The sequence below is a fragment of the Arvicola amphibius genome, chromosome 6 (genome assembly GCF_903992535.2).
Source record: "Arvicola amphibius chromosome 6, mArvAmp1.2, whole genome shotgun sequence".
NCBI lineage: Eukaryota > Metazoa > Chordata > Mammalia > Rodentia > Cricetidae > Arvicola > Arvicola amphibius.
The window spans coordinates 85,212,908-85,234,350 of NC_052052.2; the positions used below are offsets into that span (position 1 = coordinate 85,212,908).

Below are 21,443 nucleotides of genomic sequence, written 5' to 3' on the forward strand. Positions count from 1 at the left end.
CACAACGTTCACAGCCTTGATATTTAAGGGTCTACAACACTAGCATCAAATCTCAGCTTGTCCAAGTGGAATATCTTACTGTACAAAGTAAGTTGCAAGTTACTTTCCCAAACGCAAAGCAATGAACATCATCTCAACACCATTTCTATTAAGGAGCCAAGTATAAGAATCCCTTAAGCAATGGTGTAATTTAAAAATACCAATGTGTAAATGGCAGGAGTCAACATTTCTGACTTTACAAGAAGTATCTAAAATTAACAAACTTAGCCCTGCACACAGTTCACATTTTCTAAATTAAGCTTAACATGTAGCCACAGACTCTAGGTAATATTACAAATACTTGAGGAAAACCCCGAGTTTCTTCCATATGACTACCCTTTCCCTCTTCAATCTATCTTAATCAAAGGGGCATTTACTCAGAAGCTATGGAGGACTTGTGAACGAAGGCACACCCCAAAATAAATAAATAAATAAATAAATAAATAAATAAATAAATAAATAAATAAGCAAGCAAGCAAGCAAGCAAGCTGGATAGGAAACATCTATGATCTTCTTCAGAAAGCTTATCTTCTTTTAAAACATTACACATATTAACACACTTGGCTTGGTTGGCATTTTAAATTAAGCATTAAAATATTTTTTATCTTCAATATAGTAAACATCAAGTTTACATAAATTGAGTAAGAAAAGCATATGAATGCATGACTTTAAAAGACAGATCTCTAAGGCTTTGCAGCCAAGCTGGTCTGCAAAGCAAATTCCAGACCAACCAAGATTAATTACATAGTGAAACCATGTCTAAATCCTCCCACAAAAGGAACTTCTACCAAGACACCTATCTACTCTCTCCTTAAATTCAAACCTTTTAGATCTCTTACATGAATGTGGCTGTTTCTTCTTCAAAAAAGTTATCTCCACTTTCTCAACTGTTCATACTATCAATTTTCCTAAAATTACAGAAATGTGATATTAACTTATGAGTTACTAATAGCCCATTAAATAACAACGCTGGCCTTCCCTATTAACAAAAAATTTCATGAAGTCCTAATAACTCTTTGATAAGTCTTTTAGTAAATTAAGGAGAATGTCTCCAGGCAAAACTGGCTGCAGAGCTAGGCATGGTGACAAAGCATATCTTCAATTCCAGGACTCAGGAGGAAGCAAAGTCACGTGGATCTGAGTTCTAGGTCTGCCTGCTCTACGTAACGGGTAGCAGGCCAAGTGGAGCTACAGTGAAACCCTGCCTCCAAAGGAAGGTCTGCAAAAATATGGTATACAAAATATCAAGAGCCACTTAGCTGATAACAAGAGGGTTTGTTACATGAATGTAAAGTTTGAGCTAAAAGCACTTTCCAGCTACTCAAAATTAGGGTAGGATACTTAGAAGACGGAGGGATTCCATTAGTGTTCTACTTTTGTTTCTGATTGGACTTATGTGCATACATATACACAAACTTGTGCATGATGGGGGAGGTAAGAAAGCCACAATGCGTAGGTCAGAAGGGTACTGTGAAGTAGTTGTGTTTTCACTTTCCTTCTTCCCTTTCCATGGATTAGACTCAAGTCTTCAGGCTTGAAGAGCAAATGCCTTTCTTTCCTGAGCCTCCCCTCCAGCCCTATCCTACGTATTGTTTCTAAACAGGAGTAAATTTTTTCTACCTTTTTGGTTGTCTGGCCTTCGAGCACATTTTCCCCCTAAATGAGTCAGAGAGCCCTTGTTTCAAAGTCTACATACCCAGGGCTGGAGAGATGGCTCAGAGGGTTAAGAGCACTGACTGCTCTTCCAGCAGTCCTGAGTTCAATTCCCAACAACCACATGGTGGCTCACAACCATCTGTAATGAGCATATTGAGATCTGGTGCCCTCATCTGGCCTCCAGGCATACCATGCAGACAGAATGTCGTAAATTAATGAATAAATCTTTAAAAAAAAAAAGACAGAAAGAAATAAACTGGAATCTTGGCGATAAAATAACTACCATCGTTTCTTTCCTTACAGTATCTTAAACTACTCTACATTTTACAAATTTGATATTCAACTAAATATTACTCTTTAAACATCCCAATCTCCTACAGTAATGTATAGTCCCATCTGACTTGACAAAAGAAAATACCATGCTAAGATCTGCCTTTCAACACCAAATAAAACATAATAATCATCCAAAATATCTAAGGTAAAATTTATTGAGTTATATAAAATTCTCAGAGAATCTTTATGTGTTTTTGTCTGCATGTATATATGTACAATATATGCAGAGCAAATGCCCACCAAGGCAAAAGGCAGCGTCATATACGCTGAACTGGAGTTACAGTTCGTTGTGAGCTATCAAACTGGTGCTATTAGGACCTGAACTTGGGTAATCTGGAAGAGCAGCAAATGTTCTTAATCTCTGAGTCATCTCTCCAAATGCTGTTTTTAACTCTTTCCTGTATTTGACAGTCCTAATAGTGATAACTTTTAAAACTACAAATCTACAGTTGCTTTGCATTACATAATTCATTGGTTCTCCACTGCTTTTCTATGAAATTCATTTTCTTTTGTAACACAGACACTATGATTCAGGTCTGATGTTTTAGTCTGTGGACAGTTCCTTCCCTTTCCCTAAATTATCAAATATTCTAGTTATTTTTTTTCTTTTAAAAGACAAGTTTTTGCTAATTCCCTCAGTTCTGCCTCCTGTATCAGCCTCCCAAGTTCTGATATTATTGGCATACGCCACCTTTTCCATCAATTTCCACACATCTCGGTCTTTTAACTGCTGTCGTTGTCCTTCTTAAGACTGAGCCGGGTAGTGGTGGCACACGCCTTTAATCCCAGCACTCAGGAGGCAGAGGCAGGCAGACCTCTGTGAGTTCCAGACCAGCCTGGTCTACAGAGCTAGTTCTATTACAGCTTCCCTGTCTCTGTTTTCTCGAAAACAAAAACAAACAAACAAACAAAAACCTAACAATATCTTAAACTGGCTAAGTTATACACAACTTGTTGGGAGAGATGGGAGGTCTTAAGAATTCTCAAATCAGCTTTCAACATTCTGAACTGCTACCATTTCTGTCATCAACACCACACACAATCAAGTTCAATGAAAATGAGCTAGAAATTAAAGTATTCTTCTGCTAAACGAATACATTTGGACCCACACTGAAATAGCCAGTTATTTCATTAACCAATGATTGCCAACTTATTTAAAATTATGGGCTTTTTGTTGTTGTCTGTTTTATGCCTTTTAGGACCAGGATATTGTCTTCACTCTCTGACAAAGTACAAAGTTCAGAACAGAGAATAAACAAGCAACTTATTTATCACTAAAAGAAAACAAACCATAAATAACTTCAGAAAAGTCGGTATTGTTTGTACTTCATATATAACAAAGGCAATGTTTCTTGTTATATGAGCAATAAATCCAAAAATACATTAAGCTCAAATCTAGTTGAACCATTTTAAAAATTAAAAGACGTCTAAGAAGATTTGTAGTATTCCTTTTCATTTCGACAGCCCTTTTAACCAACTGAATACTGTTTTAATACTTACTGCATCTGAAGTTTTGCTTGGATTATTGCTTGGATTAGAAGATTGTGAATTTGAACTATGAAGAGCACTGTGGTTGTGTGAATTTTCTTGTGGCGAGTAACTGGTCCCTTAAAGAGGAAGAACAAAAAAAAAATCTAATTGTAGATTTTTTTAAGCCATGCCACTGTAAATATTATTTGACTATCATATCCTATGGACAGCAGAAAAAAAAAAAAAAAAAAAAACCACAACCCATGTAACCCTTTAGTTCAGACGAGCACTGAATTCATATATCCTAGCATCAATGTTGAAATTATAGGTGTATGCTATAAAGCTCAACTCATGCTTTTTATACTACAAAGGAAAAAAACTGATCCTGCTATAAATAAACATTGCTTAAAAATAAGACTGCATAGTTGAACATGATGGTATACATATTTAATCCTAAAACTCTACAGGCAGAGTAGGATCTCTTTGAGTTTGAGGCCATCCTTTTCTACATAGTAAGTACCAGGACAGCCAGGACTATTGTGGAGATTTTCTAAAACCAAACCAAACAAAAAACAACAAAGAAGGGAACCACAATGACAACTTTTGAATGGAGTGTGAAAACCCAAATGATTAAAAACAAGAGATTCCAGAAAACTTGCTGTTTTCAGCATTTTTGAGATCTGATTTTTAAAAATAATCCCTAAACTTGCTCTTTTAATAGTTTTGAAAAATTCCTAAACCAAAATAACATCAAGTTTTTTTAAGAGTTTAAAATCTAAAGGAGAAACCTACTCAAACTGGTTAATATGACATAAAAAGCTTGCTCCTGACTGGGCCAACTCTACCTAAACATTCTTAATCATGACCCGAGTCTTACTAATTCACATCTCAAAGACACCAGGGGTAACAGTTTCTCCACTACTGTTTTAGGGAAAGTCAATGTAGAGGGCTTGGAACATAGCTCAACACAGAGTACTGTCTGTCACATCAACACAAACGACACCAGGAAAATAAAATAAAAGCCAAGGAGCATAAATCTAAATATGAACAAAAACTCATCAATAAATGGTGTAAAACGAGTCAACACATGTCAATGTTTCCACGTCATTTCAGTTTTTCAGGCAAGAGACAATATAACTGACATTTCATTTATTGTTTGTTTGGTTTTTCTAAAGGTTTCTTTGTATAGGCTATCTTGGAACTCTGTAGGTAGGGCAGGTTGGCCTCAAACTCAGACATCACCCTGCTTCTGCCTCCCCAGTGTTGGGATTTAAGGTGATTCACCACTTCCAGGCCACAACTGGCATTTTAAAGGAAAGTATTGGAGACAGTATGGATGATAACTATAATGAATAAAGACTAAGAGTGGTGTGTTTCAGATGGGTTAAGGTAATGGTCCTGTGGTCCATGAATTACCAAGAAAAACTAAATGGATAAAAAAGAAAGATGAACTGAGAGGGGAACAACTACTGAGATTCAAGAGATCCAAACAGAAACTGTCAGCTGATCTATTCAAAACCAGAACAGAGAGGAGCAAGTATTTGAATGTAGACTGCCAATTCCCCATTAGAGGTGAAAAGCAGATGAATTTGGCGTGGTAATACACAACACAAACATTGGTGACAGAGACAGCTACAGCCAAGATTAAATTTTGGTTATGGGTCCTTTTATAAGTGAAGCTACGAATAGAATCAAATGTTAAAAAAAAAAAAAAAAAAAAAAACTACTGATGTTGTCACAAAAGACCAAGAGGGTTAACCATTAGTATGGTTAACAAAGTTAACCTAGTGCCAATGTGGACAATTCAATAAAAGAAATTCACACAAAAGTCCAACAGTGGCAAAGCCTAAAGACTTGCATCTACTTATATTACAGTTATAATCTTATACGTTAACAAATAATTTTTCTAGATATAGTAGGCAATAAATAAATCCAACAACACAATAAAATCTGAAACCAATAAAAATTAGGCGAAAGCAGGACAGAGGCAGGCAGATCTCCAAGTTTCACACCAGTTTATCAACAGCTCATATTAATGAGGGAACCTAAATTCCAGAAAAATTCCCTAATAAGAGCTACTCACCACTAAGCTCACTATTATCTAAGCTATGTGCACAAAATGCAGCTTGTGTTGAACATCAGTTTCCCAATGAGTCTAAATTTTTTATGTCCTAGGCAGTTGGTAGGGGTAAAACTACATCAAGCTAATTTTAAATTTAATTTGAGCTTCCAAGAGATAGCATTCCAAAGCTACTATCAAAATCTGATGCTGGAGGAATGATAGGTATTGTTCATAGGCTACTAGGTAGAAGACACTAGGTAGCATGGTCCTGGATTCCTCCATGTTGCACCATGTCCATCTTTCTCTACTCTAGAAAATCAACATCATGATTAAGAACTACAAATTAGATCCTGAAGCTTCAAAACAAATCAATGACAATGGGATGGTATTAAGGGCCTCAAGATAGTGGTTCTCAACCTTCCGAATGCTGAAACCTTTACTAGTTCATAACTAAAAATTTACTACTGTTTTGAGACTTAATGTAAACATTCAGATGTGTTTTCCTTTTTACCATTTGATTTTTTGCGCCTTTGTCAAAAACCAGGTCTTTCAAAGTGTGTGAATTAATATCCAGGTCTTGGATTCGGTTCCATTGGTGCTCCTTTCTGTTTTTAATGCCAGTATCAGACTGTTTTTGGTACTGTAGCTCTGTAGTAGAGTTAAGTCAGGGATTGTGATGCCTCCAGAAATTCTATTATTGTGCAGGATTGTTTTTTTGTTTGTTTGTTTGTTTGTTTGTTTGTTTTTAGCCCAATTTGAAAAATCAAGGGAAACAAAGCCCGGAAAGCTGGCTCAGAAGTTAAGAACATTTGATGCTCTTTAGAGGACCTGGAGTTTATGTCTAGCATTCATATGGCAGCTCACAACCATATGCAAATCCAGACCCAAGGAGTCCAACATCCTTTGTTGGCTTCCAGGCACACACATGGCAGACAAACATACATGAAGACAAAACATCCATACACATTAAATAAATATTTCTTTTAAAACTTTAAAGATACACAAAAAAAGCACACGGCTGCTGAGTGACAGACCCAAGATTTACATACCCAAAACCAAAGGTGAAGATAAAAAACAAAAATAAAAGCAGCCCTTGGAGACAGTTCTTATGTTTATCTAGTAAGGGAAGAGCTTCCTGAACCAGAAGAAAGTCTAGGTCTTTGCCAGAGAAGATAACTCATTAATACCGCAAACTTCAGAGGCAACAACCTGGCACTCCCCTCCAATAAATTTATCATACTTCTGTCTGTATTTATACACAAGATAGTATTTGTATACAAGATTACTAACAATTATAAAAAAACAAACTTTAATAAGAACCAAAGACAACCAATATGCAAAGACCAAAGGCGTACAACACAAAATAAACTGGTCAAGAATCCACTTTTCAAAGCAATCTTGAGGAATAAAATTTTTCCTCCACAACTTAATAACACAATCAAAGAAACAGTACAACAGAAATAATCAAAGATGGCTAAGAAATATAAGTTAGTGGTAGACTGTTTCTATTCTGGTTTCAAAAAACAGCATAAAAACAAAAATTGTCGCTGGGATGGTGGTGGCACATGACTTTAATCCCAGCAGCTGGGAAGTAGAGGCAGGCGGATCTCTGTAAGTTCAAAGCCAGCCTATCTACAAAGAGAGAGTTCCAGGACAGGCTCCAAAGCTGAAGAGAAACCCTGCCTTGAAAAACCTTGGAACGAACGAATGAATGAATGAATGAAGAATTGTTATTGCTTCTCAAACACTGAGAAAGTGTAGGAAAGCAACCACTTCTAGATTTGACTGGGGCCTGCTTCCACAGGAGGAACTGACACTGGGTTTTATAAACTAGGTCAAAAGCCCACAGTTTGGAAGATCAGAGTTCCAAGAAGATACATCTAAACACTAAAGCTGTTCAGCAAAATGGATACTGCAAAACACCCTTCAAGTAGTCATGTTTCTACTTACAGAGTTAGTGATGTTCTCAACCTTATTCAAAGAAACATCTCTGTGCAGTGAGCACTGGACAATGCAAAACCACAAACCTGATCTAAGTACTCAGAACAAGTGATTGTTAAGTGCTCTGTTCCAAATGGGACATCTATACCAACTACCCCAGGCTTATGAAGCATTGCTGAACATGGGAAAGCAAGAATGCAAGAGCAAGATGATCAGGAGGAGAACTGTGAATGCTGTCTTTGGAATAGAACATGGCGACTGCACTACTGAACTCACTACAGTCATGGATACCTGCAAAAGATCAAACCAACAAGATCAATCAATGCTCCAGCAGGCAGTACTAACTGGACTTCGAGAGTTACACGCTCAAGTGTGTGGACGTGTGTGTGCCTGAAGTGGGAAGAGGACATGGGGGGGGGGGGGGGAACAGATTCATGGGTAATGTGGGAGTGGAGGTTGAGGGTGGATAACAGTCAAGAAGCATTGAATGCAAGTATGAAAATGTCAAGGAATTAGTTAATTGATGGAGGGGCAAGGGACAGAGGGAAGGAATGAATGAACACCACTCAAAACAATGGCACACCTAAGAAGCATATGATCAAGAAATCACAAAGCATTTATACAGACAAATGGGCAAATATGCTTAATCCCAATGGTCAGGAGGCACGATCAGGGAAAGGGGCAAACAGACTTCTGCATGCTCAAGGCCAGACAAGAATTCAAAATGAAAGCAATTATAATTTGGGCAAAAGAACAAAAAAGAAAATTCAAAGACACAATCTGCAGAACTGCCAGCTCTGAGGGGAGTAGTAGAGAATGTCAAACCCAACTAAACATTATCAGCTTAGTCAATGGGATCAACGCCAACTGCTTGTTTTGATGACTACTGCTTTCTTTTATGCCAAATGACAGACACTATAGAGCCATGTATTAATTTACTCCATAATATACTCATTATAAATTTTCATTGTTATATATTATTAGTCATACCTGACTCACTCTGCACATGCCCACATGTAAGAGCAAGCACATGCCTAACACGAACACTATTCTTATGTAACAATCATTTAATCTTTGGAAACTTATTATGTGTTGAAGCTCCTGATGGAGGTGGGTCTTCTGTTTGAGTTGATTTCATTGGTTAATAAACTGCCTTGTCCCTTTAAGAGGACAGAAAATTAGGTAGTTGGAGTAGACAGAACAGAATTGTCGGAGAAAGGAAGCAGAGTTGGGGAGACGCTTCAGGCAGTCGCCATAAGCAGTTGCCATGCCTCTCCTCTCCAAGATGGATGCAGGTTAAGATATCTCCTGGTAAGCAACCACCTCGTGGTGCTACACAGATTACTAAATATGGGTTAAAGCAAGATGTGAGAATTAACCAACAAGAGGCTGAAACTAATGGGCCAGGCAGTGTTTAAAAGAATAGTTTCCGTGTAATTATTTCGGGTGTAAAGCTAGCCGAGTGGTGGGATGCAGCCCCACCATTCCTTCTACAAGCTCCTATAAGAAACCAACAGTAAAAGACGTATCTCACTTATATGGATCTGTCTAATTTCCAAAACACAATTAGGTGAGGCTCTTGATAATCTGAGGCCTTTTGAATCTGTGTTGAACTGCTTAGCTCATTCTGACGGCCAGGTTTGGGAATTACAGATCTCCTATAACTATAAAATATACTAATGGGTGTATTTCAAGTCCACAGAATATCCTAGCAGGCAGACTAAAATCCAGAGCTATATTGTATTCTTATTTCTGGAATCTGTTTTCACAGTGATGGTCTAGGTATACACTTGGCTATAAACATCAGACACTACTTTCTATGTTATACTTTCATTTTATCACTAAATATAGAACAGCAACAATACAAACCTCTGAAAATAGAAGCTCAAGAGCCTTAGAAGTTAAAAATTAAAAATTGCCATTAGTCTGTTTATGTACTATAATTTTTCTATAGTACATAATAATATACTATATTAATATCAAACATTAATATGCTCATTATCCAGAAAAAGATGGTGAGATTTTATGAGCAAAATGAAAAGCAAATGCGGTCCACTTAATGTTATTCCACACTAGAAACAAATATTGCTGCACTGGTATTCTAACTCCTTTCCTTGAAAAGCTGTTAAGTATCTGATAATGACAACGTGACTAGAGAACAAAAACAGGAAAATTAGGTCATTATTAATATAAAACAACTTGGCTCTGATAACATTGAGAATATTTTGTTTGTATCTACATATGATCGCCAATACATTTGTATATGAGTATCACAATTGCTAATTGATAAAATTGCTAATAGATAAAATATTAGCAATCTACAGGGCTGGGCAGTGGTGGCGCACACCTTTAATCCCAGCACTCAGGAGGTAGAGGCAGGCGAATCTTTGTTGAGTTTGAAACAAACCTGGTTTACAAGAGCTAGTTCCAGGACAGCCCGGGCTGATACACAGAGAAACCCTGCCTCGTAAAATCAATGAAATAAACAAACAACAAAAAAAGCAATCTACATAATTTTATACTGTGGAACTGAATGAAAGTTATGCTGAACTTGGGATGGTAGGCAAACCTACATATGCTTAATGCTTGAGGACAACTAAGTCAAACCATCTGAGTAAGAAAGATCCTTAGACTCACATGTAAATTATTCCTGACATTTCCACCTTAATAGTCATACCCAATAAATAAATATGATAAAAAGAAAGAAAGCTAAGGAGTTGCCTTAGCCAGTAAAGGCAACTGCAACCAAAGCTAAAACCTAGTTCAGGCCACAGGACCCACATGTTAGAAGGAAAGAACACATCGCCTTTATCTGTCCTCTGGAAATGAAACAAATGAACTAGCTAAAAGCAGTAGAAGGTTAAGGACATGTGTCTACAAGTAGTGTCATACTTCAAACACCATCCTGAAATTTGCTTTAATACTAAAGAGCAATGTATATGAGGTCTGAAGCAAGCCCTACCACTTCCAAACCTTTTTTTATACCTCTGAACAAAATCATCAAGCTTGGTTACTAAGCCAAACTTCAAAAAATACTAGCTTTTTATAAGCAAAACTTCCAAAATCCTAGGAAAGACAAACTATTTGAAAAGAATAATACTAAAAGATAAACTAATTATGAGAGGGTTTCTTGTTACTTTTTCTGATTTTGGAATAGGGTCTCACTCCATAGCCCAACTGGCTCTAAACTCAAGAGTCCTTGTCCTTGCTTTCTGTTAACATGATAAGCTTGAGTTTATCTGGGAACCTCAATTACAGTACATCACCATCCCTGGGGAGGTGATGCTATGGTATATAAGAAAACAAATAATTTTTAGATGCTTGTCTGATTACTAAACCAAACACTCTATTGTAAAACAAACACCACCCTGATTTCTGTTTCTTCCAACACTCTGAATGCAGCATACATTCTAAGGTTCGAGAGCTATTCTTCACACTTGTTTCAGGTGACTTTTTCAAAAATAGGTTAATTGTTGTAGGGAGAGGACCTGCTTGTTCTTCCTGGCTTCCTAGCTAGCTTAGCCCAGAAATTGTATTAATTAAATCACTGCTTGGCCCATTATCTTTAGCCGCTTATTGGCTAACTTTCACATCTTGATTTAACCCATTTCTATTAATCTGTGTATAGCCACTTGGCAGTGGCTTACTGGGAAAGATTCTAACCAGTGTCCGTCTCAGGCAGAGGATCCATGGCGTCTCTCTGACCCTGCTTTCTTCCCCTAGAATTAAGTTCTGTTTTTCCCGTCTACCTAAGTTCTGCCCCTATCTGGCCAAGGCAATTACTTTAGTCATTAACCAATACAAGCAACACATAGAAAGAAGGACCTCCCACACCAGGTTAATCATTCAAGTTCTATCAAACCATGCACCACATCAGTTTCTCATTTTGGACTCAGTCTCTTAGAGTAACCCACTTCTCTCACTGCATCTCCCACTCTTCAAGACGAGATAAGGGAGTAAACAAGAAGGAAAGGTGAAAATATGCCAAAATAACATTTTATTGAATTCCAGATCATTTTAACATTATTCCTTTAGTTTTTTTTATTTGGGTTGCTTAAAATGAAAATTTATCTTTCATACAAATAATGACAACACTGTTATGTCACTAATTTTATACTGTTACTATATTGTCATAGTGTTGACATTGGAAACATTAAGTTATGGCCTAAAGGTTTATCAGTCAATTATATAAATGTAGCTCCTGACAGAAAAGATGGCACAGGTTCCATGTAACAGAGTCAGAACAGGGTGGTTATCAGAAGGGAATCCAGAAAGTAAAATAGGACACATTGCTCTTAGATGGAATTCTGCAGCCCCAGGATAACACTGGAGTACATTCCTGAGAACATCCGGGTTCAGAATGAGCTGCGGTAATTTGCTTGGCACTAGGAAAATGTGGTAGGTGATCTGGGGGCAGAGACCTAGAGGTGGAAAGGGGAGAGGAGTGGGTAAATCAAATTGGAGGGCCACTGAAGAATCTGCCACTGTAACACAAGGACCTGGGCTTGAGTGATGATGACTCTTGTTGCAAGACATTTGACCATAGAAGATGTATCGCTGTTTTATCTCACCTGCTTAAGGTGCCTTCTGGTTGGTTTAATAAAGAGCTGAATGGCCAATATCTAGACAAGAGAGAATAGGCAGGACTTCCAGGCAGAGATAGGAACTCTGGGACGAAGCTGAGAAGCAAGGGATTCTCCAAGTAGATGTGGGGGCAGTTGGATGCACAGTATGGAGGAGAGGTAATCAGCCATGTGGATATAGATTAATACAAACATAGATTAATATAAACTGGTTAATTTATGTTATAAGAGCTAGTCGGGAACAACCCTAAACTGGGATGATAGGACACAGGTTCTATGAAGGGGAAAATAGGAAAACTGTGTGTGACACCTTTAACTGCGCACATGGAAAGCAAGGAAATTTAAAGGGAGAGGATGAGGGTGAGATAAATAAGTTTAAAAAAAGACTTAAGGACATCTTACTTAAAAACATATATGTTAGTGTTTGCAAACTTTGAAAATAAGCTACCCCACATGAAGTGATAAATGATATGCTCAAAAAGCCATAAATAAGAAGACACAGTGCCAGGCATGAAAAACCTCCCTTCAAATTGTTGGTCAGAAGATTTGAGGAGACTAGCAAAACAATTTACCCTTGTCCCTGGTTACCTCTCAGAAACTGGAGTTAAGTCCTTTACTGAAGACACCACACACTTGTGATACAGCACTTAGAGGAACCAAGTTACAAGAGTAACTGATCTGGAAGCCTCCTGTCTGATGACTAGCTCTCACACAATCCAAAGGTGCTATCCAAGCTGCCCAGGAAGAAAAGTAAGCAACACTCCTACCAGTCAGGATGCTAATGAACCACAACAATGATCATAAAGGCAAGATATCCCCCCAGGTCAAATAGTAGCAAGTATATCTTGGGGTAATCAATAGCTGTCTATCTGGATTTAAGGATTTATAAACTGTAGTATAAATCCAGGCCACTACCCTGTGGTGACTTTACAGACTACAAGAAATCTACAGTGCCATTTTATTAAACCAGCATTAAATATTTACCGATATGCCTACAGGTAAGTGTAGCCCTCATCACTCAGCAGCTTCTTTTTTCAACAGACAGAGACTATTACAGAGTCAGTAAGTGGTCAAAATGCAGAGAACTGTTTCTGAGGTCCCTAACACATATCAGTACATCTATAACACAGTCTCTACATACTACATAGAACAATACAGAGGAGGTAGGAGAAAAGACTTCCACAGCCAGAGTTCCAGGGAACCACTACAAGAATGTGTTTTCTAGACTTGACAGGAAGTTGCACTCATAAAACCTTAACATAAGACACCTAAACAAGACCAGCACAACACCAGATAACATGCCTCATGGATGGGAGAAATCTTACAAGGACTCACACCTATTTGAAGCGCTACAAGCAATTAATGGCTGATGAGAGTCTTCTCCAGGGACAAGCCTCATGATATAAGCTATCCAATCCCAAATGAGCAGTCCTAGACACATTACATACAAACAATACTAAATGGACAGAACATATATACTCTTGTGTGTTTGTGTGTGTGTAAAACAACAGAGGTCATCAATTTGACAGGAAGTAAGGGATAAGGGAAGCATTGGGAAGGAGGGTGGATTCTGGTGTGGGAGAATTGTCTGTATTGACAATCATGTTTTAAATAAATGCTGATTGGCCAGGAAGGAAGTATAGGCGGGTCAACCAGACAGGAAGTAGGGGTGGGGCTATGATAACAGGAGATTCTGGAAAGGAGGAAAGCCCATTTTCTTCCAATCCTGCCCAACCACAGAAGAAAGCAAGATGTAATCTGCCTGGCTGAGAAAGGTACCGAGCCATGTGGCTAACATAGATAACAATAATGGGTTAATATAAGTTATCAGAGTTAACAAGAACCCTGAGCTAATGGGCCAGTCAGTTTATAAGTAATGCAGACTCTCTGTGTGATTTCTTTGGGGCTTAACGGGTGCAGGAACCGGGCGGGACAGAAACCCAACAAGCAAGCCCTCATGTTACAGTACTCATGTATGAAACTCTAAAAGATTAAAAAAAGAAAAACCATAAGGAATGAGACAGAATGTTTTTTTTTTCAAAAAAAGTTTAAAGATTTATTTTTATTTTACATGCATTGCTGTCTCATCTGAATGTATGTCTGTATAAAGATGTCATGGAACTGGAGTTACAGACAGTTGTGAACTGCCATGTGGCTACTGGTAACTGGGTCCTTTGAAAGAAAAGCAAGCGTTCTTAACTGCTGAGCCACCTCTGCAGCCCCACAGAATTTTTTAATAATCTAACACTCACTTCATGTTCACTGAACTTGCAAGAGCCAAGATATATGGACCTAAGTAGTCAATAAATAAAATATGGTGCATAGTCTCATTCTGAGATTCTGGAGGCAGGATCGCCACTTTGAGGTAAAGACCCCATGCCAACTCATAAAGATGCCGCAGACCAGAAGAACTCCAGTCTACAGGCACCAGCAGGCTACTCTATTACATCACCTATGGTGATATCTGTTGCTGTAACCATGGTGCTCCATCTTTAGTCAGAGGTTCAACCTGGACCCTAAGAGCCCTAAATCAACCCAGTCGCCACCCAGCAGTCAGCAGTTTATGATGCCACGAAGCTCTTCTCCATGCAGTGGTGGAGATGGCATGGAGCCCCAGACCATTACACAGCACACAAAGCAGATTCAGAGCCTCAAGAGGAAGATTCAGAAGTCTGAAGAAAATTTTGAACAAAAAAAGAAATATAGCCTTCAACACAGGACAAGATTTCGAATCCTGAGGTTCTGAAACGGATGAATGATTTGACTAAGGAACGCAGCTCAAAGAACTATAAAGCTGAAGCTGTTGGAAGAACAAGGAAGTACTCTCAAAACCCCCAGAGAAACCTACCCTGAGGAACAGCCTTCAGTGCCCAGAGAAAATGGCATGTTAGAAGCTGTGAGTCCTAAGCCAAGCTCTGCTGCTGAAAAAGATACTGTGGTGATGAAGAAGAGAGACCAGACCCAGGATGATGTGAAGGTAACTAAGCAACACAAGAACCTCATTAAGCCTTTTTATGACGAATGGAGGATTACCAAGCAATCTTGTCAACACCGTCCCTGATTCTAACAATTACGGAAGATGATTCTGATAAAGACTGCCCACAGAGAAGCAACCTTCTTGTTCCCCCCCCCCCCCCCCCCCCCCCCCCCCCCCCCCCCCCCCCGAGACAGGGTTTCCCTGTAGTTTCTAGAGCCTGTCCTGGAACTAGCTCTTGTAGACCAGGCTGGCCTCGAACTCAGAGATCCACCTGCCTCTGCCTCCCGAGTGCTGGGATTAAAGGCGTGTGCCACCACCGCCCGGCAGCAACCTTCTTTACCATATCCACAACCTTCTTTACCACATCCAGTGTCCAGCCTTCCAGTTGATCACCTCACCTACTCTGAGACAGAAGCCTATGAAGACTGCTACCAGATGAAAAGAAAGAAGGGAAGCAACCAGCTCTCCATGTCTAACTTACACAGGGCCACTATGCCAGTCCTTCTTAACCATCTCCGAGAAACTAGGGCTGACAAGAAGAGGCTACAGAAAGTCCCGCGAGAATTTGATGACCAGTTTTTCAAACAGATGGAGAGAAGTCCACAGAAGGAAGACAGGATGCCAATGGCAGAATACAAGCACATGAAAGCCAAAATGAGCCTGCTAGACGTCCTCATCAGCATCAAGGATGCTGGCCAAAACTATTTGAGATTTGGCTTTGATCAGTTCCACCAAGATAAGTCAAGTTCATTTTCCTCTACTGTTCTTGCTAAGTAGTTTTAATGTACGGAAAACTGAGCACTTTATAGAGATAGTATTAGCTGTTTTTACAAAGGAAGAGCTAGTATAATTATATACAAAAAGGGATTTAAATAGGGAAATAGGTAATATTGAGATTGGCAAAAAACATTCAGCCTACTAAACACCAAACTGAAACCTACACAGTCAAATGTAACTTGGTCTCAAAAAAAATATAAAAATCTAATCTTGTCAAACTAAAATAACACATAGGCAGACTACCGGCTAGCGACAGGCTTTATTTAATGCCCAAAGGTTTACTTTACTGGATATACTGAAAAAGAGCAGGGTTTAAATTAAAAAATTAACTGGTGAGACAAGGAAACTTCTGCTCTTCATCCAGGGAAGAAAATAGCTGGTAAGAAGGTAATTTGTCCTGTATGTCCTGTGTTTTAAACACCATAAAAATACACCCAACTGTGTCACTAATTTCTACATGAAAATAGTACATTATCTGATCTGTCCTACTCGAAAATTTACAATTTTCTGGTTACTAAAGTTCATTTGGATGGCATGTACTTTGTTAATTATCTTAGTCTATAACTGACAAATGTTTGTAAAATAAAATATTAAAAATTTAAAATAGGCAGATGTGTGTGTGCAGTATAATAATGCAATGTGACCATAGATTATTGCTATTTTTCTTGTTTCCTACACTAAGATTATATAACTATTTTTCATTGTGAATATGCATCTTACTTAATGTTCCAAGGTCTGTACTTTATAAAGTTAAACACTTCTTATAAGTTGCATTCATTCTGCGCAGGATGAAAAGCTTGGAAATCAACCAAGAACACCTTTTGATTTGCTTTTAGTGTATCTTGTTTTTTTTCTCCCTTCATTTAAAACACATTTATTAGCTTTGGCTTTTGTAACCAAGTAACAGACATTTTCAACTTTGTCCTATTTCTGTTTCCTGTAATTTTTAAGCATGGTGTGAAGAAACTCAGATTTTTATATTGCCTGGGCAGAAAAAAAATACTGATTCCAGAAGCAGACCATATCAGAAGCATATTGTTTTCTCTGTATTCACCTGATGTTTTAAAACTTTTATAAAACAGAGTAATGGCCTTCACAAATTTAACTGAAGTCATCTACTTGTAAAAGGACAGATACACAACTATTTAAGGTTTACAAATTACATCTTTGATAAGCGAAATGGTTTCATGAAATGTATACAACTGATATTAAAATGTAACTATATTCTATGTTTGTAAATATTTTATACAACATACAAATATCTTGGTATTATTAAAAAATATGGTGTACACACGCACAAAAGATTATCTTGCCATTTGTACCAACAAAGATGAACTTGCAGAACATTTTGCTATGTACAATAAGACAGAAAAACAAACACTGTATAAAATACCACTTCTATGTGGAAGCTTTAGTTGAACTCATAGAACAATAATAATAGGACTTGGGCCCCACTGGAAAATGTTGGTTAAAGACACAAGTTTTTATTTTGAACGCAGTAACAAGTTCTAAGGGTCTAATGCAAAAGCTCAGTGGTAAATGTATTCACTTGCCAATTATACAATATATCATTTATGAAACCATCACTGTGGATAATTGAAAAAAAAAAAAAAAAACCTTGGTCAATTAAATATTTAAAAACCAGCCCACTGGTGGTGGTGGCACACTCCTTTAATCCCAGCACTCTGGAGGCAGAGGCAGGCGGATCTCTGTGAGTTGGAGGACAGCCTGGTCTATAAGAGCTAGTTCCAGGACAGGGCCCAAAGCTACAGAGAAACCTTGCCTCAAAAAGAAAAACAAACAAAAAGACAAAAACAAAAAAAAACCCAAATCACTGACAGCTATTACTATATGTCTAATCTTTTGAATCAACATAGAAACATTTCAAATCTAGGAAGTTTAGTCACCTAAGTTACAAAAATATTAACTTAGCAGTCTTTTCAGGAATATAAATATGGAATTAATACAATCTACATCTAGGCTAGAAACAGTGCTGATGTAAACAGTTCACAATCACTGACATGAAAGCTCCTAATGCAACCAAGTACTCAAGAGTGGAGTTTATAACAATCTTTACAATACTATATGCACCTTTCTGTCATTTGAATCAAAGTGCAATCCCAAGGTTCTCTTATGATTCAAGAGACAAAATGTCACTAAGAATTGAAAGGTAAATCCTGGATGCCACATGTACACACCACAGTACTCCAATCACATACAAACGTTTTTAAAACTTGGGAGAATCAGACTGAACATGCATGCAGACTTTTTTTTTTTTTTTTGGATAACATTTCTTCAACAGCCCAGCACAGCAATTACTTACAGGATACTGTACTTTATACCAATGTTACATACATTGTAACCACTACTACAGGTGACCTATATATGCTATCTAAATAAACTTTCTATAAATGATTTACACATGGTAGAGGTGGATTTGAGAAGGATATGAAATCAATCCCTAGGAATAACAAGAAACTATACTTCTCTGAATTTAAGGGCCCATGGTTTCTAATCATCAAGGCCTCAAATTATAGTTTTAAAACTTATTTAAATATTTTGTAGGCTTTAACTTAACGTATATCTGCAGATCTCCCACCACAAATCAAATTCTTAGTTCCTGAAATTCCACAATTTCTAAGCCATATAAGAGTACTAAGTGGCTTGCAAACTTCTGTGTGAAACATCATCATGACTTTTGAAAGCATGATAAACCTGCATACATCAAATTCCCACCATCCACAAGTTTGTACATACTAGGTATTATTATGTGAGACTAGTGGCATTCCTATATACCTCAAGTAATCATAAACCAAACTTTGAAAAATAGTACAATATTACTATTACTAGCCATGCCCAAAAATGAAAAGCATGGGTCTGCCTCTGTGAAACTGGGTGAACAAAAATGTACACTGAAAAACTGACACAATTTAAAACCACTAGCTGTATATGTTAAATCCTCTGGAGAGAGGGGGAGAAATATGTTTAAGGGCCTTGTAAAGAAAGATTCTAGGGAAACCAAGCGCTTGACCATTCTGTTCCTGTCATGAATACAAAATGCGATTAAAACATCAGTCACTGTAACCCTTCTGATTATTACATTTCAGTAAATTGTTACTACTCTCTAACAGTGTGGCTGAACCTGAAAATGTACAACTCCAGAGACAAAAGTAATAGGGGGAGGGCCAAAGCTAAGTCTTGAGGGTAGTCATAAAGACAACCAAGAACATTTTTTATACAGGGTAACAATCTGCAAGTTACATGTGAAAGAGTTAAATAAAGATGCAAATGAGAAAACAAGTATTACAGGCCTGAAAATAGAAAATTCCTTTTATCATTTAATAATTAGCATGAATGGGACAGGAAAAGCAGCAGCCAAATTTAAACATTACAACATATTCACAGTATATCCAGCACAATATTTACCACAGACAAGATATATGCCACAATGAACATGTTGATTAATCCCTAGGCTAGATGTTAACTGGTTAGAGAAAGTAGCTTGCAAATTAATGCCTAAGAAGTACAAATATGGGGACTGGAGAGATGGCTCCGTGGTTAAGAGCACTGACTTTTCTTCCATAGGATGCAGGTTCACAACTATCCAGGGGATCTGATACCCATGGAAAAACACCAATGTCCATTAAAAAAAAAAATTAAGGCATGTGAAGCTTTGATTCTTTGCCTGAAAACACAGATGACCCTAACAAAGAGCTGAACGGCCGACAGCGAGACAGAAAAAGGACAGGCAAGGTTGGCAGGCGTGAGAGTATAAATCCAAGGAGAAATGCAAGGAGAGAACAGGGGGAGGAGGACATCAGGGGCCAGCCACCCAGCCACTCAGCCACCCACAGAGTAAAAGTAAAATATACAGAAGTAAAAGAAGGAAAGAGGCAAGAGGTAGTCCGGATAATTTAAGTTGCCAAGAAACAAGGTAAGGTCAGGCATTCTTAAGGTTCTGTGTGTGACTTTTTTGAGAGCTGGGTGGTGGGTCCCCCAAAAGCCAAAAAAATATCAAAGGAGTAAAATATCACATAACAAATATGTAAAAGGGGCCAGAAAAGGCAATAATAAACTGAAGATAGGACATCTACCAAGAACAAAAATCTCAAGCTAGCAAAGTTAGAAAGGCTGTAGCTAGCTATTCCTTGAAATGTTTGTTCTTTATTTCAAGGCCAACAGGAGGGTACTAAAAGATTTTTACATAAATTACAAATGTGCTTTTCATAAAGTGACTGAGGCCAACCTGATCTACACAGTGATAGTGGCTGGAGTGTTCAGAAAAACCTGGGAGGGAGGGAGAAGCATATGTTAATTATCTAATTCCAGTCGAGAAATATTGTCAAGCATGGAAAAGGTGCTTCAAATAGGTCAGTGGGATGCGGATACTACAGACGAAGATAAAGATATCAAAGTCAAGATCTTTTAAACTAGATGTGGTGGTGCAGGGCTGTAATCCATAAACTGATGAGGTACAGGCAAGTGGTTCAGGAATTGAAGGCTAACCTCAGCTACGAAGCCAGTTTGAGCCAGCTAAGCAAAAATAAATGAAGAAAAAGCAAGATAATTAAGTCATTAAATCTTAAGACTCTCACCTCAAGGCCTACAATTTATACTAATTCTAGGTATTTGAAAATTCCATTTCATGAAATTTAGGTTTCTTTCTTGCCTTTTTTTTTTTTTTTTTGGTTTTTTGAGACAGGGTTTCTCTATACCTTTTTGGAGCCCGTTCTGGAACTTGCCCTGTACCTTCAGGCTGGCCTTGAACTCCAGAGATCCACCTGCCTCTGCCTGGGATTAAAGGTGTCACCACCACCCCACCCAGCTAAAATTTAGGTTTCAATATTCACACCACATCTGCATTCTATTAAACCTAGAAAGTTAACACAGCTCTTCATTACTCAATCTTAAATGGCACTTTGAAATGAATAACAGAGACAGAGAGGTTCAAATAGTAAAAGCTTGCTCATTCTAGAACAAGTTAATCTGTTTTTCTGGGAAGATACTGATCTCAATCCTAAGTGATCAACCCTAAACACATAAAAATAAGGGCAACTAACTGGACTCAGTAAGACATTGTGTATATTACTGTGTATAAAGCAAAGAAAAACAGAATAAACTACGAATTCTAGAAGGTGTGGTTGAGAAATACAGAACAAACTGGAATGACGTAGAAATATGCAAATATAGTATACTCATGTATAGCATCCTCAAATAATTTTTCCTGAATTTTAATAAACTTATAAAGAGTAAGACCAAGAGATGGCTCAGAGAATAATAAGACCACTTACTGTTCTTGCTGAGGACATGCATTCGATTACCAGCACCAATGTGGCATGTCTGTGGTGCACAGATACAAGCACAAGCAAAACACTTATACAAATAAAATGAAAATTAAAAACATATATAGATTGAAGGAGCTAGAAGAGGTAGCCATGGGAACAATGAAGTACAGCATTCTCATGTATAAATTCTCAAAATAATTTATGAAAATTTTGTAATGTCTTTTTGTATTTTTTGATGTGTACATGTGGATTCCAGAAGACAACTTGTGAGTCAGATTCCCCCCTTTCACAATAAATACCCTTTAAAGTGAACTCAGGTC

At 37.8% G+C, this 21,443-nt stretch overlaps 1 protein-coding gene and 1 pseudogene across 7 annotated transcripts in view; one reads left to right on the forward strand and one right to left on the reverse strand.

Moving 5' to 3' along the window:
• The window catches only part of Wac (WW domain containing adaptor with coiled-coil), a 62,866-nt gene that overhangs the window by 25,260 nt on the left and 16,163 nt on the right, over window positions 1–21,443 (reverse strand). For all 7 annotated transcript variants that reach the window (XM_038332768.2, XM_038332770.2, XM_038332771.2 and 4 more), the window contains exon 4: window positions 3,529–3,635. In XM_038332768.2, the coding sequence (XP_038188696.1) occupies window positions 3,529–3,635 (107 nt within the window). The remainder of the gene's footprint in view (window positions 1–3,528; window positions 3,636–21,443) is intronic.
• LOC119817883 lies at window positions 13,073–15,838 on the forward strand (annotated as a pseudogene).